Raw genomic sequence first — 24,577 nt, 5'->3', positions numbered from 1 at the left:
GCACTCACACTTTCTAATAAACACTCTGCCCATAGCGCCGCGCTTGCATCTCAAGGTGATCAAAAAAAAAACGCTCCCTGTCCAAAGCGATCGGGGCGTCACACTCATATGTAAGCCTCGTGCCCGGACACAAGCGCTCACGCTTACTAATAGACAATTACGCTCCCCGTGTCCCTATCAGAGCCCACTCCCATAAAGCGGGCACAGCCCGCTCGAGTGTTAGAGTCAATAAACGCGCCCACGAGCCCGTGCACGCGCCCCCTCTCTGCCCGCTCTGTCACACGGCCAGCCATCACCTCTCTGTATGTAAGTCCCGTGCCCGTGACTATGCTCGCGCATCACTTAACAGATGTGACTCTTTCCCCATTCACCTCAATCGGGAAGTCACTCACAGATCACTGTTCCTGCTGTTTGCGAGCCGTCATGCATAAGCACAGTAAAAGTGCTCACACATTCTGTTCAGCTCGCTGTGTGCGACAATCAGGGCGATTTGGCCATTTACACTCTGGCGCTACGCTTCAAAGCGTGGTAAGCTATCCCAGGAATATCCAAATGGGTGTTAAGCACCATAAAACAAGGTTATTTGCTACAGTTCGATCACCGCCCTCCCCGCTTCCGAGCGCGGCTCTAAACGACTGAACACGGCAGCAGCCTGCATGCTTCGTTCAGAAATAGCAAACCTTCTGTGCAAAAGGGCCATAGAGAGAGTGCCGCCTTCTCTGAGCGAGTCAGGGTTTTACAGCCGTTATTTTCTTGTTCCCAAGAAAGACGGCGGCCTCACACCGATTTTGGATCTCAGATTTTTGAACAGGGTGCTTGTGAAAAGACCGTTCAAAATGCTTACAGTCAGGAAACTTCTCGCGCACTTGCGCCAGGGAGACTGGTTTATTTATCTCGATCTGAAAGAAGCCTATTTTCAGATTCAGATAAATCCCCGTCACAGGCCATTCTTGAGATTCGCCTTCGACGGTCAGGTTTATCAATACACCGTCCTTCCGTTCGGCCTGTGCCTAGCACCCCGTACTTTCACGAAGTGCATGGATGCGGCGCTCGCACCCCTGTGGAGCCAGGGCTTGCGAATACTGAACTATTTGGACGATTGGCTGATTTTGGCACAATCACACACGGAGCTGCTGCCTCACAGGACAGTTTTCCTCAGTCATCTGAACAGCTTGGGTCTCACAATCAATTGGACCAAGAGCTCACTTAAGCCCAGTCGAGCGATTTCCTTCCTTGGAATAGAGCTAGACTCAGTGGCTATGACGGCTCGCTTATCAACACAGCGCGCGCGCCGTGTTCAGCGACTAGCCGCATCTTTTCAGATGAACAACCTCACGCCTCCTGAAACAATTTCAGAAAATGCTAGGTTACATGGCCTCAGCCTCAGCAGTACTCCAGCTGGGTTTACTGCGCATGCGCCTGCTTCAACATTGGCTAAACACCCGCGCGTTTTGCCGGGTTTGGGCCACAGGCCGCCAGCCGATCAGAAGTGACTCAGACCTGTATCTCAGCTCTGCAGCCCTGGACAGTGGCCAAATGGTATCAGCGGGGAGTGATGATGGGAGCTGTATCTTGCCGAAGAGTCATCTCGACAGACGCGTCCAACACGGGTTGGGGCGCGGTCTGCGAGGGCTCACCGGTGTTTGGCCTATGGTCAGTGAAGGAAAAGCTCCTTCACATAAATTGTCTGGAAATGATAGTGGTTGAGTACGCGGTGGTATCCTATCTAAACCGTCAAGGCAGTGTCAGGTCCTGGAACCTCTTCCATCTGACAGAACGCATACTGAGTTGGTCCCAGTGCCATCTGCGCTTGCTGAGAGCGACGCATGTGCCAGGCCACCTGAACGATGGACCAGACAGACTGTCCAGAGACAACATTCCCCCAGGGGAATGGTCCCTGCACGCTCTAACAGTCCAGATGTTATGGCGCCTATTCGGCAGAGCAGAGATAGACCTCTTTGCGTCAGAGGAGAACTCTCACTGCCCAGTATTTTTCTCGAAAAGCGAGGTCGCGCTGGCCCAGGACTGGCCCAACCACCCGCTTTACGCCTTCCCTACTGTCTCGCTATTGCCACAGGTAATGCAGAGGATCAGGGAAACGCGCTGCTCGGTGCTCCTCATAGCCCCGCGCTGGAGAATCAGACATGGTTTCCGGAGCTTACGCAGCTGTCACTGACAGCCCCGTGGCCCATTCCAGTGAGATCAGATCTCCTCTCTCAAGCTCGCGGCACGATCTGGCATCCCCACCCAGAGCGCTGGGCGCTGCACGCGTCCAGAGGGAGTTATGAACACTATCATACACGCTAGAGCTCCTTCCACGAGAAGACTCTACGCGTCCAAATGGTCTGTTTCTCTAAAATGGTGCACCGACAGAGATCTGGACCCACGGCAATGTGGGGTTTCGCCGCTGCTCATGTTTCTACAAGAGCTATTGGATAAGGGCTGGTCCCCATCCACGCTCAAAGTATACATGACGGCCGTCGCGGCGTTCGCTGAACCCCTGCACGGCCAGTCACTGGGAAAAAACGAGCTGGTCTTCCGCTTCCTCAGGGGAGCTAGAAGGATGAACCCCCCGCGCCCCCCATCGGTTCCTATCTGGGATCTTTCTATAGTTCTCGAAGCTATGAAAGTCCCTCCTTTCGAACCGCTTCAATCCGTGGATGTGAAATACCTTTCACTCAAAGCCGTTTTTCTGACTGCCTTGTCATCAGTTAAACGTGTAGGAGACCTTCATGCGCTGTCTGTCAGCACCGCGTGTCTTGAGTTTGGACCAAATTACTCCAAGGTCATTTTAAAGCCTAGACACGGCTATGTCCCCAAGGTGATCGGTACCCCGTTCAGAGCGCAGATCATTTCCCTATCGGCTCTGCCAACATCCGATAGCGAATGTGACGCCAATCTCCTCTGCCCTGTGAGAGCACTGAGATTGTATACTGCGTGCTCTGCCTCTTTCAGACGCACTGAGCAGCGTTTCGTTCGGAGGGCGCACCAAGGGTCTCGCCGCCTCGAAACAGACACTGTCTAGCTGGATAGTGGACGCTATTGCTGCTGCGTACGCGTCAAAAGACCTGCCATGCCCGTTAGGCATTAGGGCTCACTCCACTAGAGGCATGGCCTCCTCGTGGGCGTGGTCCAGCGGGATTTCCATTCACGACATATGTGTGGCAGCGGGCTGGGCTTCCCCCTCCACCTTTGTCAGATTTTACAATCTGGAAGTACCCGCCCTGCAGGCAAAATTACTAGCGGTCTAATACGCTACAGCTCTCCTGGTGAGCTGCACTGATGGGGAAACTTTCCACAGACCGACACTGCCGCTCTGTCTCTCTTCCCACTACGTGCTTAATGTATTACATACACACTGGTCCGCACTCTTGCTGGCCAAAATGTTTTCCCCACTCATAGGGCTCCCCGGGGTTTTCTCCCCCTAGGCTCATGCTGTGGACACGGCGTGGACAATGGGTTCCCGTAGCGTAAGCTATAGGGGTGTGACGAGACGCTTATCTCACGAGACGAGACTAGACACGAGATTGAGTTCACGAGAACGAGACGAGACGAGATTTTTGCACAATTTTTCAGAAATACTCAATGACTAAATTCATGACTGGAAAAATAGTATGCAGGTGCATTTAGCAATTTTTTAACTAATAATCTTCTAATGCATGTCATTTCAGGTCTACTTTATGAGTATGAATTATCAAATGCATTGAAAGAAAACAATACAAGCACTGTAAAAGGTTTTTATTGACTGACTTTTCTCCTGTATGATTTCACATGAGTCTCTTCAGCCCTTACTGTACATTTAAGAGCTTTCAGAACTTCTGATTGAGGCTGTGTGTGACCTCCTAACTGAACTCCTTGAAGTCTTATTAACTGCAAACAATAAGTGAAAGTGCAAACAATAAGTGCAAGTGCAACCATAATCAAAGTTAGCACACAGACTCTTTATAATTGTTTTGAAATTGCTGTTTTATTTTACACCAGCAGTTATAGGGTTAATATGGCGAGTTCGGAAAAGGTAGAGAGAAGCGAGGCTGGTGTGTTTGTCTCTATGTTGTTCTTGTGTTCCGATTATAAGTTCAGAAACAGAGCCTCCCATGTCTGTTGTACTTAAGACAGTACAGTACTGCTCTGTGTATAGGGAGCAGCGGTGCTGAGCGTGCATTATACAAGATTAAGACATTTCTCAGACGTTTAGTCCAGTGGCGTGCACAGACCTCCTCAGGGGCAGGGGCGGAGGGACCAAAAAGGGCACAAATTTTTTTTTTTATATTTAATTTAACAGTACCCGCATTTTTATTCTCTCTATTCAGCCAACTTGTGAGAGGGATGCTTCCTTGGCTGCATCATAGAGTTCCTTGATTTTTTTATTTTTTTTATTCTTTCTTTCCTTGGCATTCCAAGAAAATAATGTTTTTACAATTATTAGAATGCATAACACATCAAATGAAAATAGGGAAATTATGATAATATTACTAAATATTATTTACTTTACCAAACAAAACAGTGAGAATCAAGAAGGTAAAATTAATAATTTTATGGAAAACTAATTTTTAGTTTTGTTGATGTTGTAAACTTAATGTATGTATTATATGTATGAAAGACAGTGTTAGCTATCATTAATCAGTAACACTTTACAGTAAGGTTTCATTAGTTAAATTAGTTAGCATTAGCTAATAATGAACTGCACTTCTACAGCATTTATTAATCTTAGTTAATATTAATTTCAGCATTTACTAAAACATTAAAATCAAAAGTTGTATTTGTTATCATTAGTTAATGCACTGACTGTGACATAACATGAATAAACAATTAACAGTTGTATTATTAACTAAGATATACAGTAACAAATATGTTGCTCATGGTTAGTTCATGCTAGTTCATACATGAGTAATGAACAAATTAACCTTATTGTAAAGCGTTACTATGAAATCAAAGATATTAGTTCCTTACAATTAGGGATGGCCCGATACCGATACTGGCATCGGGGATCGGGCCGATACTGTCCTAATATACTCGTACTCGTACTCATAAAAATTCGCCGATACCACGCACCGATACCACGTACATTTTGCAAAACAAAACTGGCCGCCGCGAGTGCTTTGTCGAGGTGAACTGAGGCATAGGAAAGTATAATGTCGGCGGTTTGGGCTCATTTCAAGATAAGGGATGATGACAACAGCAAGGCAGACTGTGAGTTATGTTCAGCTAAGGTGTCGAGAGGAGGGAAAGAAAGTACATCGTTTAACACCAGCAATCTAATTAAACATCTGAAGACGCATCATAGATCTGATGGCCGAGCGCGCGCGCGGGCGGTAATGCACTCACTCTGTGTGTGCGGGTTACGGGAGAATAAAACGATTCGCGGGACTCCCGCAAACTAGAAATATCTATGAATAAAACATAAAAACTAAAAGATTTTTATTCATCTCTTGCAGAAAAGCAACAAGAACAACTACAACAAAATAGAAACGATTTACAGGCCAGAGTTTCTATTCATAACATGGTTACAGCGTTGAGCGATGTAGCCAATCACAGACATATGTGTTGATTTCTGGAACGCAATGGCCAATCAGAAGCATTTAAGATAGACTCCCCTCACCGCTCAAAACGGACTTTTTTGTTCAGTGCTGAATTCTGTATGCTGGCAAATCCTCTAATTATAACAAACAAAGTGTGGATATTATGAAAGATTGATTGTGCAGTCAGCTTCATTGATAATAACAGAGATGTGTGAGATCGCGATGAACTGTCAGCTTTTAGGATTTATTAAGGGAGCGCACTTTGCGCGCATTCAGTCATGCCAGACCATGCACGCAGTAGCCTGCTTGCTTTTATGTTAAATTAACAGTGGTTTGTGTGTTAATACATTTATTATTTTACTAATTTTTATTTATTTTTAGACTTGTTAAAACAAGCAGAGAAGAAAATAAAAACAGTCTTCTAACCTGTGTTCTAAAATAGTCGTCTTCTTTTCTGGGAGCCTATTACTTTTGCGGTAGAAATATCGGTATCGGTACTCGGTATCGGCAAGTACACAAATGTAAATACTCGTACTCGTATCGGTTTGAAAAAAAATGGTATCGGGCCATCCCTACTTACAATTTAGAGTTGGACATTGACTTAAGATTTCATTTAACTAGATGTATTTCCCCTTGCACTTTTATTCCTTGGATAAAAACGAAAAACATTGTCACTCAGAATGCGTCTGAAATCGAGTTATACTTTTATTATAGTTAAGAATAACTCGCTTGCTGCCGCAACTTTTAGAGTAGCATGATCGTAGGATAAATGTAATTTTCCGTATTAGCTTTAATGTTACCTGCTGCTCGTCTGAAGACTCGCGCGAACTGCTGCGTAGTGCGTAGCTACCAGAACCGTTAAATGCGTACGAGACGCTGCAAAGGAAACTCCGCCTACCACTTCTCCGCCAATTTTTTTTAATATAATATTTGTTTGTATTATTATTGTTAGTGGCAAGGGTGTGTAAGTGTATTGTTATTTATTATAATATTTATAATTATTATTATTATTATTTACAATGATCAGGAAAGGGCACAATACATTTTGAGACAAAAGGGGCAGGGGCTTGAGCCTACACCCCTAGTAAGCTAGCTTACGCAATACGAGAGAACCTAACGTAAGAGAACGAATCGGTTCTCTCTAGATGAGGGAACGAGTATTGCGTAGCCGGCCGTGCTCACGCCACGAGCATTTTTCGCTTAATTCTATGAAAACCAGGGATGCAGCCTTCGAACCTCGCTAATATACACTCTAGCCACGCCCAGTTTGGCGGGCTGTGACGCGATGAAGGCGCGAGCGCCTCTCATTGGAAGTGAGTTTATTCAGTTCGTCTAGGCTGCAGCAGTTGCCGCAGAGCGACCAATGAGCTCGCTAGCTAGCCCGCTCAAGGTTTGCAGCTGCTGCACTGCGTTGACAATGGATACAAAATTAAGGATAATTTTTTGGCTTCAATATTTCAGAAAAGATTAATCTTTCCCATAGCGTAAGCTAGCTTACGCAATACTCGTTCCCTCATCTAGAGAGAACCGAGGTTACGTTAGGTAACCGATTCGTTTCTGGTCAAGTACTCATGTAGTACCTTGTTCCAGTTTCTGCCCGATTGTTTTAACCCATACAATGACCTTTCCAATCTACAAACCAATTTTTCATTTGTGCCAGATTTTACTTCATAACCCTCTGGTTGTTCTATGTAAATTTCGTGATCTATTGGTGCATTCAGATGCAATTTTTACATCCATGTGGTGCAAAATCAAGTTTTCTTGTCCTGCTTTTTGTATTATCACTCGGATACTTGTCAAGTTAGCTGTAGGGGAAAAATTCTCTTCATAATGAACATCTCTCTTCTGACTGTAACCTTTAGCTACATGATTTCCATTACACAAGAGTAGATGTTAAAACTTCATGCTGATTTGTACTCGGCTTTCGCCAAGATAAGCAAAACTAAGAAGTAGCTTTACAGTAAACTATGCTTCTCCATCCATTTACGCTTCTTTCCATAAGGTGGTGTGACTCCCCTTCTGTCCGCCGTTAACGGCAGCAGTGTACTTGGCGCGTCAGCGCACGCGACGGCTGCAGCTACAGGACCAGCACGACAACCGTCTGAATTGAACCGAGTAGGGGACATCTCTAGGGTCTTCAAGTGGGCACCTTCCGTCCTCAGTGTTTCGTTTTACATAACATGCTTTGCACTTTTCAGATCCATCTATGTTATTCTTAATCGCATAAACCCATCTGCCCCCCACTGCTTTCTTACCCTCAGGCAAACTACTTAGGGTAAATGTGTGATTTTCTCTAAGTGATTGCATCTCCTCATCCATTGCAGTGGCCCACTCATTTGATCTGTCAGAGGTTACAGCTTCTGTAAAAGTTACAGGTATATTACATGCCACTCTATAACAGTAATCTATGTTGATCTGCACCTGATCAGTTTCCTCATCAGATGCTTGTTGAGAAACATAGTCATGTAAATAACTTGGCTTCATCCTCACTCTAGAAGGGTACCTTGGAGGCTCAGGCATAGCTTTAACTGATTGGGTCCGAGGACTACTTCTCTGCTCCTCCTCTTTGACTGAAACCTGGTCTTTTTCTAGACTTGAATTTACATCCTGCCTAGTTCTATTGACTTTCTGTTTCAGAACATCATCATCAATGGTAGTCTGAGTCTGTTGCTCAACACAGGTCTTAGAAAGAAACTTAACTAACCTGTGCTTTTGTACTTTCCTGCTGTCAGGGAAATAGACAATGTATGCTGGACTGCTTTTATCATAACCAATAAAAACACCCTTTTCACTTCTTGGATCCAGCTTTCTTTTATCTTGTTTATAAACAAAACACTCTGAACCAAACTTTTGCATCCTAGCAAGATTGGGCCTTCTCCCAGTTAGCATCTGAACTGGTGTAAGTTTGGTGCGTTTGTTAAAGCACCTGTTCCTGATTATGGCTGCGGTCTGCACTGCATAAGGCCATAAATTTTTAGGTAATTCACTCTCTATAAGCATGCATTGTGCCATGTCAAAAAGTGTACGCCAATTTAGTTCTGCTGTACCATTTTGGTGGGGAGAATATGGTGCAGAAGTCTCGTGTCTAATACCATTCTTAACCAACAGAGTTTCGTATTGCTTTGCAGTAAACTCTGTGCCATTATCAGATCGAAGATCTGAATTTTATCATATAGGGCCATATCGGCAAGAAACCTCTCCGTTGCTTGTAGTGTGTCACTTTTACTTTTAAGACTATATACAAACACGGTACTAGTATAATCATCAGTAAATGACAAAACATATTTATGTCCCTCTCTAGACTCTGGGTTAATTGGACCGGCCAAATCTGTGTGCACTAGCTCTAGAGGCTTTTTAGCTCTTACATCAGGCTTTCTGTTTCTGGTTTGTGTAAACTTGCCTCGGGTGCACACTTCACAAGTTATAGGTTTGTTTGATGAATGTTCAATTTTCATACCATCAACAACACCTTCTAATCTTTGCACATCATCAAAATTACAGTGTTCCAGTATCTCATGCCATGTTTTTAAATCATAACATCCATTCACTTGGTCATCACATCCATCCGATACTGTATGCAAATATTATGTACTTTATTTATATATAGCACCTTACATCGACCGATAGGTGAACCAAAGTGCTTTACAACAGATTAAACAACAATTTAGAACAACAACACACCAAAAACACAAGTACACTAATAAAAGAGAGAAACGTAAGAAAAATAAAATCAATATAAACGTGCCACCACACTACTAGGTACTAAAAGCCACTATAAAAAGATGCGTTTTAAGTCTTTATTTAAAAAGACCCAGGTCAGTAACAATACGCATCTCACTGGGGAGCTTATTCCAGAGCTTAGGTCCAGAAACTGAAAAAGCGCTCCCCAGTGTTTAAGTTTTGACCTGGGCACTTCCAACATGAGAATATAATCTATCATGTAAATGAATGGGAAATTTTGTACTCTCTTTGTGCACCAGAATATCTTCACCTTTCCTGAACATCACGCTTGCTCCACTGGAAGGGTCAGGTCAGTAACAATACAGTACAATACAATACCTGCTTGCACCGAAAATATGTCCTGTGGGTATGAGGGAATGTACAGCATACATTGTGGGTATGAGGGAATGTACATTGTTTTTAGGTGGCGTCCTCGAATGTCCACCAAGCATACCTCAGCGTCACCTCTGCGCTCTGCTACTCCCTTACACCTTGTGCCGTCAGCTAGCTCCATGTAATGAGTCCCTGCCTGGAACTCATCATCGAACCTTTTGAACTTGGAGATGTCGGTGATGATATGCGAGGTTGCCCCGCAGTCGACCATCAAGCCCCTCACGTCGACACCCTGGTTGTTTGGCTGGAATCCTGCCTCTCCATCGGTCACCCTGAAAACATACTCATCGGTCGGTTCCTCGGTGGCCCTCTATGTTGCGTCTTGGCGCCGTCTCCTCCTGCAGGTTACGTCGCGATGAGTATTACTCTTGCAGTGGCTGCACCACAGTTTGCGCCGGCAAGCGCGGCCAATGTGTCCCGTCAGACCGCATCTGTAGCACACCACATCCGCTGCAGCCCGTTCAATTGAGTCAGCACTGGTGGGTCTCGCAGGCCACTGTTTTGTCTGCACAGCCATTACATTATCCTCTACAGCTGGAGCACGCATCTTTTCGATGTCCTCGTAGCTCCGAAGCTTTGTTTTAAATTCAGCAAACGTTATCCTGTCATCCGATTGCGTTATATGGATGGCAAACTGTTTAAAAGTCTCAGGAAGCCCATTTAGAACCATAGCCACCAGCAATCCGTCACTCAAAGTCTCTCCAGCATTTCGTAAAGCCGTGATAGCAGTTTCAGCACGAATAACATTCAGTCACACTCTCGCTGCGTGATTTTTGAAACGAGGTTAACTCAGTATACAGGCTTAATACTCGTGGCTTTCCTTTACCTGCGTAGTAGCCTCTCAAAATCTTTAGCGCTGCGCGCCCATCGTCAACTGCTTCTCGCATTACAAGTGACAAACTTTTATCGTCCAAGAACTGTATTAATTCTGCATATGCCTCGGCATTTGAAGCCGCTTCTTCCGGTGTCTCCACACCCGCTGATTCCGTAGTAATTATCTCTTTCAGGCCTTGCAACCGGAGGTGGCCCAAAAACTTAACTTCCCAAAGTTCATAATTCTTTTCATCCCTGTCGAACAGTAGCCGCGACCAGCGACCGCTATGTTCCGTTTTTCTGGCGTTAGGCCTACTCATGGCTCTTCTAGAACAAGCGCTTGACTTCCTGACGTTCTGGGCCCATAACCTGTTTACAGAGTAAACGCAACAACGTATCTGACTTGCAACACATACACAGCTACAGCTGTGCTCACTCAAGGAGATTTTATTCATTAAACAACCAATCACAAATGTACACACCCCCGTTATTCATCACGTGACATTTAATTTCATACATAAATATCAATCAATAATAAAAAAACAAAACATAACATAATGCACATTGAGAGCACACGGTTAACACTATTTAAATATGACAGGGCCAAAACTCGTAAGATATGGGAAACACAGTTTCAAATGGACTTTGCTTTTCCATTTGAAATTTGGCAGTCAGTGTGCGTTCGCTTAAACGAAAATGCAAACGGTAATGCGCGATTTGCAATTGCGTTTGGATTGTCACATTTTATGCGTCCACAAATTGAAAACGCAATTGCAAATGCAATTTGCAATTCCTTTTGAATAATGTCCGGAATATCATTCCATAACTACCATTATTCATTTTAATTATACCAATGTCTAATTAAATAGTCTACAAATGCATAAAACTGATCAGAGATCAGGTAAAACCCACAGACACTAGTTCAATGCATGGTTCTCAGTGAATCCTCATGATTCATGGGTTGACAGCTTTTACAGACTATGGTTGACAGTAATCGCCCCCAGCGGTGAACCATTGAAATTCCGAAGTGTTCCGAAATGTAATGAAGCCTCGTTTACTGAAATCACGTGACTCTAGCAGTTTGATATACGCTCTGAACCATTGATTCGGAACAAGACTTCGAAGCTGCATGAAGCAGTGTTTTGAAATTGCCATCACTACCTTTTACTAGCCAAGTTAAAATTACTTATTTCCTTTGTTACTTTCATTAACTTAGTTAAGTAGAGTTTGCTTAATTTCATATGTGAAATCTACTTAAAAAAATATTCGTGCAATAACTTGCCAAAGAAAAATTGAGTAAAATTTACTTATTGTTTTTTTCAGTGCAGATGTGTCTGTTAAAACAAAGTCAGACGGCATTACAAAATGGCTGACACCCCATTTAGGAAATGGAGTGTGATGAGTATCAGTGATGAAAATGCTTTAAAATCATCATAACCTTTCTGTCTTTAAATATTGCCTGTAAAGCTCTGCATTGTATATTCCAGTGATGGATACAACAACATTCTTATAATTTTTTTTTTTTTTTAGATTAGTTACGTTATTTTTATGAAGTTGATGTGTTTAGGTATGTCAATATGTCATTGTTGATTTGTTTGGGTACAACATGTGCACACATGTATACATGGCTGTATTTGTATTTGTTTTGTTTCTTGTGATGATTGTTTTTTTTGTTTTGTTTTTTGGATGTTTTGATTTTATGTAAAAGCCTAACCAGGGCCGCGGGCCGCAAACTAGCTTTATGCTATATGCCCTATGTACACAGCATCGGTTGTCTATGTGTAACAATGCTTAGGGTATTGTCCCTGTTAAATAAACAAATAAACAAAAAAAATGAACAATAGCTTTTATTTATTTTTAACTAGACAGTTTAAAAAATTCAGTGAATTTGTGGAAACTTTTCAGTAGGGAGAAATATATTATATTAGATGAAGATAAAGTACATGGAGTGTAAATAAAAACGTGATCAACACATTCTACATTTGTCCCTTAACATTAAGTGTATGAGGAAATAAATTGTTTATTTGGAAAACAAGATCATCATAACTTTATATGACAGGATTTTCAAATAAATACAATTTCTTAAATAACAGTTTTAAAAACACAGTTGCAAAGGTCCTGTTTGCCCAGCAATACAGAAAAAATAATGTATATTTTAAGCGTCAATGTTTTGATCTTGAATATCTCTAGAAGAGGCTGTTTCGAGTGGTGTACTGTACGTTGTACGATTGTCTTCTGTGCCAACGTCTTCTGACTGCTGCACAGCATCCACAGAGTAAACACTAAAGACATAAATAGACAAGATGGGAGTTAACATCCTGAGAGAGAACACTTTACACTTTAAAACATTTTTATTCAGCTATACAATTATAAACCTCATTTAAAAGGCAGATCTGTGGATAACACATCCCTGCTTTCATGAATCGCTTCACTATGCACATATTTGACATTCAATCATCATAAAACTTACGCAAAGGAGAATCCAGCAAGGTATAAGCCCGAGGACAATAGCCACAGGGACAATGATCGCCACAATCCATGCTACGTTTGTGCCATTGTTGGAGGTTGTAGTGTTTATAACTGTAGGGCGAACTGTGGTTGGAGAAGGTGTGGCGAGAAAAAGGGAGACCAAGCCAAAACTGTTGATATCATCGTCCGAAAAAACATACACAACATTGGCCTCAATCACGCTGGAATTACCCCTGTGGAGAGATAAAAATGTACAATGAGAAATGAAATAAAATAAATCAACTGAATACATCTCCCCTCACCCATGTACCAAAAGCTACCCACTGATATAAGCAGATCTCTTAAGAATTCCTGCTCGAAATAAAAGGAAAAAATTACTGAGCCAGAACTTACTTGAAATTGACATTATTGAAATTAAACTGAGTAGTTGTTTTATTTAGGATCTTGGACACCTGAATAGAGCAGAAATAAACAGATTAATTTGTTTATTACTATGGTGTGGTTAATGCCATTAAAATAAATCAATTTTAATTTCAGGGCAAGTTTTTTTGAAGTGTCTCTAACTCACAAATGTGTTTATATAGGTCTCGATCACTGAGTAGGTTTCATTCCTGAAATCAACTTTCTCAGACATGGATACATTGCTGATTTCAAATCCAAAGTTTAGAGAGAAGGAGGTTTTGTTGATTTCTTTTGAAAAAAATAAATAAAAATTAGTTGTGTGGTTATATGTGGATGATAAAATTTCACTTCTTTATTAATTATTAGAGAGCATTGCAGGTTTAAACGTTTATATTCATTCAAATAAAGCTATAAAAGCATACTACATAATGCACACCCTTTACATTCAAATGTTATATTCACAACAACAACAACAACAACAAGAACAACAACAAAGGAACGTAAACTCACCATTATAGGTGACATTCACAGAGCTCACAAGGTCATTCAGATTTCTGTCTGTGAGGGCTCGATTACTTTTTTGTTTCATTCCAATTATCAGAGAGTTAGTCAATTGTAGAACCATACTCTGACTTGGTAAAGTGCCCCGTGTTTTAAACACAAGGCTAACATATATAATCACCTTCCCAAGCCTGCAAAATACGGAACATTCATTTATTTAGATGATTTATTCCATGTCACCATCTATAGTTGTTTTTTATGGCAACAAAAAGGTAAAATCAGTTCAATACAATATGTTTAACAGTTAAGGGGGTCCCACACCGGACGAGAAGCGCAGCGCCGCGTCGCGCAGCGCCAGGTCTTTAAAATTCGAACACATTATTCTCTATGAGTGTACACACACCGGCGGCGCCATTCGGCGTCTGTCCGCGGCGCCCAGCTACGGCTCAGGACCTTGTTCAAAACCGTGCCACGCCACAGAGCGCCATTTGCATAGTTTTATATTAAATTTACATTTATTTGTCTCAAATCGTCGTTAATGTACATGGCTTCACCCCGTGCTGTTTTCACTCGGGTTAGCTAAACGCTAGCTAAATAAATACTATTGTATTATGTGACACAGTTGCCTAGACAACGGATAACGTTACAACAAAATAACAGACTCAACGTGATAGACACTTTTACTTGATTAACGTTCAAACATCAGCTATTATTCAATGAACATAAAAAAATAAATAATTAATCAAGATAAAACACACATCGTGCAGCTCTTCTACCAGGAGTTGATTAAAAATTGTTCTCGCGCGATTAGAATGTGCGCGTCCGGTGTGCGATACCTGGAGTTCTCCTAGACGTGGCGCGACGCGGCGCTGCGCTTCTCGTCCGGTGTGCGACCCACTTAAGTGTTACAGGAGTGGCAAGATGGAAGTTTGCAAAAGATAAAGAGAAATGTAACTGGCATTGCAAAATTGGACTGCAATTATTGCTCTTACAAGTTCGGAGTGGCGGTCGTTAAGTCTGTAAAATAAAGGACTAATTAGTGGAGAAAAATCCTGCTTTAAATTACAGTATTTGGTGTTTGTGGATAAATGTATTTAAAACATGTGTGGATGTGGTAATACCTCCAAACAGAAGTTCCTTGACAAAGGTGCTGTTTGTGTTCATGTTACTTTGTGAGAAAACATATGAAACATTGGCCTGAATCATGGTGTCAGCATCCCTGTGGGGAGAATAAAACATGCAATGAATGTCAAAAGCAAACAACTTTTTCTCACAAGTCATCTACTCGCATACTAAAAACTACTCTCTGACAAATACAGATTGAGACATTTTTGCTCAAATTAAAGTAAAAAAAACAAAAAACAATAACAAAGAAAACATTCAGAACTTACTTGAAATCAACTTGTTTGATATTAAACTGAGGAGCTGAGGGGTCATTTAGGATCTCAGTCAGCTGAAGAGTGGAGTAATAAATATAGAAATAAATGCATTTATTAAGGATAGAATAAGGCATATTCATTTTCAGGTCAAGTTTTTGTGAAAAAAAAACACTGTATCAAAGTGTCTCCAACTCACCAACTTGTTTATAGAGGTTTGGATTGAAATGTATGTATCATTCCTGAGTTGAATTTTCTCCGACATGGATACATTGCTGATTTCAAATCCAAATTGGAGAGCATAGGAGGTATCATTAATTCCTTAAAATATATATATAAAAAAAAAAATTAGTTGTGTGGTTATATGTGAGTGGTAAAACACCATTACACATTCATTTTCAGAATTGTATAATTGACTGAAACATTTATTATTTTCCCTGAAAGAAAGCTATTGTTACAGGTCTACACTATTTACACTATTTGCAATAAAATGTCAAATTTAGAACAAAAAGGAGCCTACAGTGGAGAGAAATACTCACTTATAAAGGTGACATTATTAAAGCTCACATCCGAAGTTTGTGTTGAGCCACCTTTAGTTCTTAAACGTGGGTTGATCAAAGAGTTGACCAGTTGTAGAACATTAGCCTCACTCGGTATAGGGCCCAGTGTTTTAAACACGAGGACAATATTTATATAAACCTTCCCCATCCTACCAAAGATGATAAAAAAACAGGAATGTAAAAACATTCAGACAACAACTGGCTTTTAGAAAATTAAACTGCAATAATTGCTCTTACAAAGTACGTGGAATAGTTGTGCTTGTCGTTAGAGTGCTGGCGGTCGTTAAGACTGTAAAATAAAGGACTAATTACTGGAGGAAAATTATGCTTTAAATTACAGTATTTGGTGTTTGTGGATAAATGTATTTAAAACATGTGTGGATGTGGTAATACCTCCATTCATTTTGAGAAGTTCCTTGACAAAGGTGCTGTTTGTGTTCATGTTACTTTGTGAGAAAACATATGAAACATTGGCCTGAATCATGGTGTCAGCATCCCTGTGGGGAGAATAAAACATGCAATGAATGTCAAAAGCAAACAACTTTTTCTCACAAGTCATCTACTCGCATACTAAAAACTACTCTCTGACAAATACAGATTGAGACATTTTTGCTCAAATTAAAGTAAAAAAACAAAACAAAACAATAACAAAGAAAACATTCAGAACTTACTTGAAATCAACTTGTTGGATATTAAACTGAGGAGCTGAGGGGTCATTTAGGATCTCAGTCAGCTGAAGAGTGGAGTAATAAATATAGAAATGAATGCATTTATTAAGGATAGAATAAGTCATATTCATTTTCAGGTGAAGTTTTTGTGGAAAAAAACACTGTATCAAAGTGTCTCCAACTCACCAACTTGTTTATAGAGGTTTGGATTGAAATGTATGTATCATTCCTGAGTTGAATTTTCTCCGACATGGATACATTGCTGATTTCAAATCCAAATTGGAGAGCATAGGAGGTATCATTAATTCCTTAAAATATATATATAAAAAAAATTAGTTGTGTGGTTATATGTGAGTGGTAAAACTGCATTACACATTCATTTTCAGAATTGTATAATTGACTGAAACATTTATTATTTTCCCTGAAAGAAAGCTATTGTTACAGGTCTACACTATTTACACTATTTGCAATAAAATGTCAAATTTAGAACAAAAAGGAGCCTACAGTGGAGAGAAATACTCACTTATAAAGGTGACATTATTAAAGCTCACATCCGAAGTTTGTGTTGAGCCACCTTTAGTTCTTAAACGTGGGTTGATCAAAGAGTTGACCAGTTGTAGAACATTAGCCTCACTCGGTATAGGGCCCAGCGTTTTAAACACGAGGACAATATTTATATAAACCTTTCCCATCCTACCAAAGATGATAAAAAAAAAAACAGGAATGTAAAAACATCCAGACAACTGGCTTTTAGAAAATTAAACTGTAATAATTGCTCTTACAAAGTACGTGGAATAGTTGTGCTTGTTGTCAGAGTGGTGGCTGTCGTTAAGACTGTAAAATAAAGTAATGATTAGTTGAGGATGCTTGCGGTTACACTATTTGGAGTAAGTGGAGCAATTCATTGTCAGTTTTGACAAACCTATCTGTGAACGAAGCTCATTTAGGAAGCTGACTGGTTGTATGTCATCTCCATCCTGGAAGGTGTATTCCATCCTAGCATCAATCTGGTTCGAAATGCTTCTGTGGGACAAACAGAATATATCTGTTAGGGACATCAATTGTAAAATGCACCTATTTTATGTATTGCTTTAAAATCTAAAAATTTGAGAGCAAATAATATAGAATAAGTCAGTTCCCATCTTACGTGAAAACAGATGACTTGGGTTTTAAAGTTTGACTGCTTGGTTCATTCAGAAGAGTGTTCAGCTGCAGGTAAAAATCAAATATTTTATTAAAATCTGGGGTCGATTTGCATGGGATCCAAACATCTAAATGGGTAAATGGTGAATTCTTACCGCATTACTGAAAATATCCTGTACTTGCAGGTAGGTGTTGTTTCTAAGGCCAGAGTCCTTTGGCATGCTGATGTGACTCATATTAAACTTAAGGATCACCACATAGGATGTTTCTGAAATTTCTGTTTATAAAGAAATGCTTTAGATTGTCTCAAAGCATGACATTCGCTTTTCTCTCATTCCCATATTTCAACCTTGAATGATGAAACTTACTCTGATAGGTGAAATTCTCCACCTTCACTGATTCATTGAGCTGTGACTGTCTGGATTTCAGGAGAGTGTTGATGGCACTGACGACCAGAGATTCACTCGGGACTGGAGATGAGGAGTTGAACAGCAGCTTGCTCGTGACCACTGCTGAACCAGATCTGTAAAGAGCACCGCTTTTCATTAATAAAGTTCCCTTTTTTGTGATAAATTTAGTACCCCATAAAAGGTTGCAAATAGTTTTGCCAATAGAAAATTAACACTTGCATTGGGCTTGGAGAAGTTGAGGGGAAACTGGTTATTGTGTCTGGAGACACTGTTGTAGTGGTCAGTTCTACAATGAAAGGCAGAAACACAATAAAACTCAGATTCAGAGCAAAGAGTTTTTTTTATTCATATATATATATATATATATATCGTGAGTTTTGACATACCCATCTGTGAACGAAGCTCATTTAGGAAGCTGACTGGTTGTATGTCATCTCCATCCTGGAAGGTGTATTCAATCCTGCCATCAATCTGGTTTGAAGAGCTCCTGCAGGAAAAATCAAAAAGATATTTGGAAAGAGTTTCAATTCATTTGTGCAATGCAGATTTATTGAAACATTCAAGCAAATGTAATTATTTTTACTTTTTTGCTTTTTTAATGTCCTAAAATCGAAAACTGAGTATAATGAATCAATAATTAGATTCCAAGATAGAAGTAAGATTGCATCTCACGTGAAGTTGGAGGACTTGGGTAGAAAAAATTGTTTCCCAGGTTCATTCAGAAGAGTGTTCAGCTGCAGGAGAAAATCAAACCATTCATCAAACTCTGGCGAAGATTGGCATTGGAACTAAATCTATTTACAGTGTTCATTTTTATGTATTTACCGCATTATTGATAATATCCTGCAATCTCTGGTCGGTGTTGCCTCTGACATCAGAATCTGCTGGCATGCTGATGTTAATCAGGCTAAATGTAAAGACGACAGCATAGGATGTTTCTGAGATTTCTGTTTGGAGAGAAATGTGACATTATTTTGGTTAAAAGGTTTCCATGAATGTTTGACTAAATACCATTGCAAAAGCATTTCAACCTTGAATGATGAAACTTACTCTGATAGGTGAAATTCGCCACCTTCACTGATTCATTGAGCTGTGACTGTCTGGTTTTCAGGAGAGTGTTGATGGCACTGACGACCAGAGATTCACTGGGGACTGGAGATGAGGAGTTGAACAGCAGCTTGCTTGTGACCACTGCTGAACCAGATCTGTAAAGAGCACCGCTTTTCATTAATATAATTCACTTTTTTGTGATAAATTTAGTATCCCATAAAAGGTTGCAAATAGTTTTGCCAATAGAAAATTAACACTTGCATTGGGTTTGGAGAAGTTGAGGGGAAACTGGTTATTGTGTCTGGAGACACTGTTGTAGTGGTCAGTTCTACAATGAAAGGCAGAAACACAATAAAACCGAGATTCAGAGCAAAGAGTTTTTTTTATTCATATAGATATATATATTGTGAGTTTTGACATACCCATCTGTGAACGAAGCTCATTTAGGAAGCTGATTGGTTGTATGTCATCTCCATCCTGGAAGGTGTATTCCATCCTGCCATCAATCTGGTTTGAAGAGCTCCTGCAGGAAAAATCAAAAAGATATTTGGAAAGAGTTTCAATTCATTTGTGCAATGCAGATTTATTGAAACATTCAAGCAAATGTAATAGCTTTTACTTTTTTGAACATAATGAATAAATAATTAGATTCCAAGATAGAAGTAAGATTGCATCTCACGTGAAGTTGGAGGACTTGGGTAGAAAAAATTGTTTCTCAGGTTCATTCAGAAGAGTGTTCAGCTGCAGGAGAAAATCAAACCATTCATCAAACTCTGGCGAAGATTGGCATTGGAACTAAATCTATTTACAGTGTTCATTTTTATGTATTTACCGCATTATTGATAATATCCTGCAATCTCTGGTCGGTGTTGCCTCTGACATCAGAATCTGCTGGCATGCTGATGTTAATCAGGCTAAATGTAAAGACGACAGCATAGGAGGTTTCTGAGATTTCTGTTTGGAGAGAATTTTGAATTTTTTTGGTTAAAAGATTTCCATTCATGAATGTTTGACTAAATACCATTGTAAAAGCATTTCAACCTTAAATGATGAAACTTACTCTGATAGGTGAAATTCTCCACCTTCACTGATTCATTGAGCTGTGACTGTCTGGATTTCAGGAGAGTGTTGATGGCACTGACGACCAGAGATTCACTGGGGACTGGAGATGAGGAGTTGAACAGCAGCTTGCTCAAGACCACTGCTGAACCAGATCTGTAAAGAGCACCGCTTTTCATTAATATAGTTCCCTTTTTTGTGATAAATGTAGTACCTCATAAAAGGTTGCAAATAGTTTTGCCAATAGAAAATTAACACTTGCATTGGGCTTGGAGAAGTTGAGGGGAAACTGGTTATTGTGTCTGGAGACACTGTTGTAGTGGTCAGTTCTACAATGAAAGACAGAAACACAATAAAACTCAGATTCAGAGCAAAAAGATTTTTTTTTTTTATTCATATAGATATATATATATCGTGAGTTTTGACATACCCATCTGTAAACGAAGCTCATTTAGGAAGCTGACTGGTTGTATGTCATCTCCATCCTGGAAGGTGTATTCCATACTGCCATTAATCTGGTTTGAAGAGCTCCTGCAGCAAAAATCAAAAAGATATTTGGAAACAGTTTCAATTCATTTGTGCAATGCAGATTTATTGAAACATTCAAGCAAATATAATTATTTTTACTTTTTTGCTTTTTTAATGTCCTAAAATCGAAAACTGAGTATAATGAATCAATAATTAGATTCCAAGATAGAAGTAAGATTGCATCTCACGTGAAGTTGGAGGACTTGGGTAGAAAAAATTGTTTCCCAGGTTCATTCAGAAGAGTGTTCAGCTGCAGGAGAAAATCAAACCATTCATCAAACTCTGGCGAAGATTGGCATTGGAACTAAATCTATTTACAGTGTTCATTTTTATGTATTTACCGCATTATTGATAATATCCTGCAATCTCTGGTCGGTGTTGCCTCTGACATCAGAATCTGCTGGCATGCTGATGTTAATCAGGCTAAATGTAAAGACGACAGCATAGGATGTTTCTGAGATTTCTGTTTGGAGAGAAATGTGACATTATTTTGGTTAAAAGGTTTCCATGAATGTTTGACTAAATACCATTGCAAAAGCATTTCAACCTTGAATGATGAAACTTACTCTGATAGGTGAAATTCGCCACCCTCACTGATTCATTGAGCTGTGACTGTCTGGAATTCAGGAGAGTGTTGATAGCACTGACGACCAGATATTCACTGGCGACTGGAGATGAGGAGTTGAACAGCAGCTTGCTCGTGACCACTGCTGAACCAGATCTGTAAAGAGCAACGCTTTTCATTAATATAATTCACTTTTTTGTGATAAATTTAGTATCCCATAAAAGGTTGCAAATAGTTTTGCCAATAGAAAATTAACACTTGCATTGGGTTTGGAGAAGTTGAGGGGAAACTGGTTATTGTGTCTGGAGACACTGTTGTAGTGGTCAGTTCTACAATGAAAGGCAGAAACACAATACAACCCAGATTCAGAGCAAAGAGTTTTTTTTATTCATATAGATATAGATATATTGTGAGTTTTGACATACCTATCTGTGAACGAAGCTCATTTAGGAAGCTGATTGGTTGTATGTCATCTCCATCCTGGAAGGTGTATTCCATCCTGCCATCAATCTGGTTTGAAGAGCTCCTGCAGGAAAAATCAAAAAGATATTTGGAAAGAGTTTCAATTCATTTGTGGAATGCAGATTTATTGAAACATTCAAGCAAATGTAATTGTTTTTACTTTTTTGAACATAATGAATAAATAATTAGATTCCAAGATAGAAGTAAGATTGCATCTCACGTGAAGTTGGAGGACTTGGGTAGAAAATTTTTTTTCCCAGGTTCATTCAGAAGAGTGTTCAGCTGCAGGAGAAAATCAAACCATTCATCAAACTCTGGCGAAGATTGGCATTGGAACTAAATCTATTTACAGTGTACATTTTTATGTATTTACCGCATTATTGATAATATCCTGCAATCTCTGGTCGGTGTTGCCTCTGACATCAGAATCTGCTGGCATGCTGAAGTTAATCAGGCTAAATGTAAAGACGACAGCATAGGAGGTTTCTGAGATTTCTGTTTGGAGAGAATTTTGAATTTTTTTGGTTAAAAGATTTCCATTCATGAATGTTTGACTAAATACCATTGTAAAAGCATTTCAACCTTAAATGATGAAACTTACTCTGATAGGTGAAATTCTCCACCTTCACTGATTCATTGAGCTGTGACTGTCTGGATTTCAGGAGAGTGTTGATGGCACTGATGACCAGAGATTCACTGGGGACTGGAGATGAGGAGTTGAACAGCAGCTTGCTTGTGACCACTGCTGAACCAGATCTGTAAAGAGCACCGCTTTTCATTAATATAGTTCCCTTTTTTGTGATAAATGTAGTACCCAATAAAAGGTTGCAAATAGTTTTGCCAATAGAAAATTAACACTTGCATTGGGCTTGGAGAAGTTGAGGGGAAACTGGTTATTGTGTCTGGAGACACTGTTGTAGTGGTCAGTTCTACAATGAAAGACAGAAACACAATAAAACTCAGATTCAGAGCAAAAAGATTTTTTTTATTCATATAGATATATATATATCGTGAGTTTTGACATACCCATCTGTGAACGAAGCTCATTTAGGAAGCTGACTGGTTGTATGTCATCTCCATCCTGGAAGGTGTATTCCATACTGCCATTAATCTGGTTTGAAGAGCTCCTGCAGGAAAAATCAAAAAGATATTTGGAAAGAGTTTCAATTCATTTGTGCAATGCAGATTTATTGAAACATTCAAGCAAATATAATTATTTTTACTTTTTTGCTTTTTTAATGTCCTAAAATCGAAAACTGAGTATAATGAATCAATAATTAGATTCCAAGATAGAAGTAAGATTGCATCTCACATGAAGTTGGAGGACTTGGGTAGAAAAAATTGTTTCCCAGGTTCATTCAGAAGAGTGTTCAGCTGCAGGAGAAAATCAAACCATTCATCAAACTCTGGCGAAGATTGGCATTGGAACTAAATCTATTTACAGTGTACATTTTTATGTATTTACCGCATTATTGATAATATCCTGCAATCTCTGGTCGGTGTTGCCTCTGACATCAGAATCTGCTGGCATGCTGATGTTAATCAGGCTAAATGTAAAGACGACAGCATAGGATGTTTCTGAGATTTCTGTTTGGAGAGAAATGTGACATTATTTTGGTTAAAAGGTTTCCATGAATGTTTGACTAAATACCATTGCAAAAGCATTTCAACCTTGAATGATGAAACTTACTCTGATAGGTGAAATTCGCCACCCTCACTGATTCATTGAGCTGTGACTGTCTGGATTTCAGGAGAGTGTTGATGGCACTGACGACCAGAGATTCACTGGGGACTGGAGATGAGGAGTTGAACAGCAGCTTGCTCGTGACCACTGCTGAACCAGATCTGTAAAGAGCACCGCTTTTCATTAATATAATTCACTTTTTTGTGATAAATTTAGTATCCCATAAAAGGTTGCAAATAGTTTTGCCAATAGAAAATTAACACTTGCATTGGGTTTGGAGAAGTTGAGGGGAAACTAGTTATTGTGTCTGGAGACACTGTTGTAGTGGTCAGTTCTACAATGAAAGGCAGAAACACAATAAAATCCAGATTCAGAGCAAAGAGTTTTTTTTATTCATATAGATATATATATTGTGAGTTTTGACATACCCATCTGTGAACGAAGCTCATTTAGGAAGCTGATTGGTTGTATGTCATCTCCATCCTGGAAGGTGTATTCCATCCTGCCATCAATCTGGTTTGAAGAGCTCCTGCAGGAAAAATCAAAAAGATATTTGGAAAGAGTTTCAATTCATTTGTGCAATGCAGATTTATTGAAACATTCAAGCAAATGTAATTGTTTTTACTTTTTTGAACATAATGAATAATTAATTAGATTCCAAGATAGAAGTAAGATTGCATCTCACGTGAAGTTGGAGGACTTGGGTAGAAAAAATTGTTTCCCAGGTTCATTCAGAAGAGTGTTCAGCTGCAGGAGAAAATCAAACCATTCATCAAACTCTGGCGAAGATTGGCATTGGAACTAAATCTATTTACAGTGTACATTTTTATGTATTTACCGCATTATTGATAATATCCTGCAATCTCTGGTCGGTGTTGCCTCTGACATCAGAATCTGCTGGCATGCTGATGTTAATCAGGCTAAATGTAAAGACGACAGCATAGGAGGTTTCTGAGATTTCTGTTTGGAGAGAATTTTGAATTTTTTTGGTTAAAAGATTTCCATTCATGAATGTTTGACTAAATACCAATGTAAAAGCATTTCAACCTTAGAAGATTATACTTACTCTGATAGGTGAAATTCTCCACCTTCACTGATTCATTGAGCTGTGACTGTCTGGATTTCAGAAGAGTGTTGATGGCACTGACGACCAGAGATTCACTGGGGACTGGAGATGAGGAGTTGAACAGCAGCTTGCTCAAGACCACTGCTGAACCAGATCTGTAAAGAGCACCGCTTTTCATTAATATAGTTC

The 24,577-nt window shown here is 39.9% G+C and overlaps 2 protein-coding genes across 2 annotated transcripts in view; both read right to left on the bottom strand.

The window, feature by feature from the left end:
- LOC130084914 (mucin-5AC) overlaps positions 1–20,586 on the bottom strand; it is a 171,148-nt gene extending 150,562 nt beyond the window's left edge. Inside the window, exons 1-15 of the mRNA XM_056250441.1 lie at positions 20,514–20,586; positions 20,346–20,412; positions 20,085–20,239; positions 19,857–19,978; positions 19,704–19,765; positions 19,447–19,547; positions 19,286–19,352; positions 19,025–19,179; positions 18,800–18,921; positions 18,647–18,708; positions 18,361–18,461; positions 18,194–18,260; positions 17,933–18,087; positions 17,720–17,841; positions 17,569–17,630 (exon numbers count right to left, since the gene is read on the bottom strand). Coding sequence (XP_056106416.1) covers positions 17,569–17,630; positions 17,720–17,841; positions 17,933–18,087; positions 18,194–18,260; positions 18,361–18,461; positions 18,647–18,708; positions 18,800–18,921; positions 19,025–19,179; positions 19,286–19,352; positions 19,447–19,547; positions 19,704–19,765; positions 19,857–19,978; positions 20,085–20,239; positions 20,346–20,412; positions 20,514–20,586 — 1,493 coding nt within the window. The remainder of the gene's footprint in view (positions 1–17,568; positions 17,631–17,719; positions 17,842–17,932; positions 18,088–18,193; positions 18,261–18,360; positions 18,462–18,646; positions 18,709–18,799; positions 18,922–19,024; positions 19,180–19,285; positions 19,353–19,446; positions 19,548–19,703; positions 19,766–19,856; positions 19,979–20,084; positions 20,240–20,345; positions 20,413–20,513) is intronic.
- Positions 20,587–20,593: 7 nt separating this feature from the next.
- Positions 20,594–24,566, bottom strand: LOC130084913 (probable maltase-glucoamylase 2). Its single transcript, XM_056250440.1, has 18 exons — positions 24,389–24,566; positions 24,161–24,282; positions 24,008–24,069; positions 23,751–23,851; positions 23,590–23,656; positions 23,329–23,483; positions 23,104–23,225; positions 22,951–23,012; positions 22,665–22,765; positions 22,501–22,567; positions 22,240–22,394; positions 22,012–22,133; positions 21,859–21,920; positions 21,602–21,702; positions 21,439–21,505; positions 21,178–21,332; positions 20,953–21,074; positions 20,594–20,614 (listed from the first exon to the last, which is right to left on the bottom strand). The coding sequence occupies exons 1-18, from the start codon at positions 24,564–24,566 to the stop codon at positions 20,594–20,596; spliced, it is 1,842 nt and encodes a 613-aa protein (XP_056106415.1).
- Between the last annotated feature and the right edge of the window lie 11 nt (positions 24,567–24,577).

Source organism: Rhinichthys klamathensis, unplaced genomic scaffold (genome assembly GCF_029890125.1).
Source record: "Rhinichthys klamathensis goyatoka isolate OS25496 unplaced genomic scaffold, OSU_Roscu_1.1 h1tg000069l_1, whole genome shotgun sequence".
NCBI classification, from domain to species: Eukaryota; Metazoa; Chordata; class Actinopteri; order Cypriniformes; family Leuciscidae; genus Rhinichthys; species Rhinichthys klamathensis.
The sequence above is the reverse complement of the archived record's forward strand: the minus strand, read 5'-3'. Positions and strand labels throughout refer to the sequence as shown.

Excerpts from the sequence above, each read along its gene's own strand:
- LOC130084913 (XM_056250440.1), bottom strand. The coding sequence starts at position 24,566 with ATGAAAAGCGGTGCTCTTTACAGATCTGGTTCAGCAGTGGTCTTGAGC. Across the intron at positions 22,134-22,239 it reads GGAGAATTTCACCTATCAGA|AAATCTCAGAAACCTCCTAT; the intron begins GTAAGTTTCATC and ends CTCTCCAAACAG. Across the intron at positions 21,506-21,601 it reads TGAGCTTCGTTCACAGATAG|AACTGACCACTACAACAGTG; the intron begins GTATGTCAAAAC and ends CTTTCATTGTAG.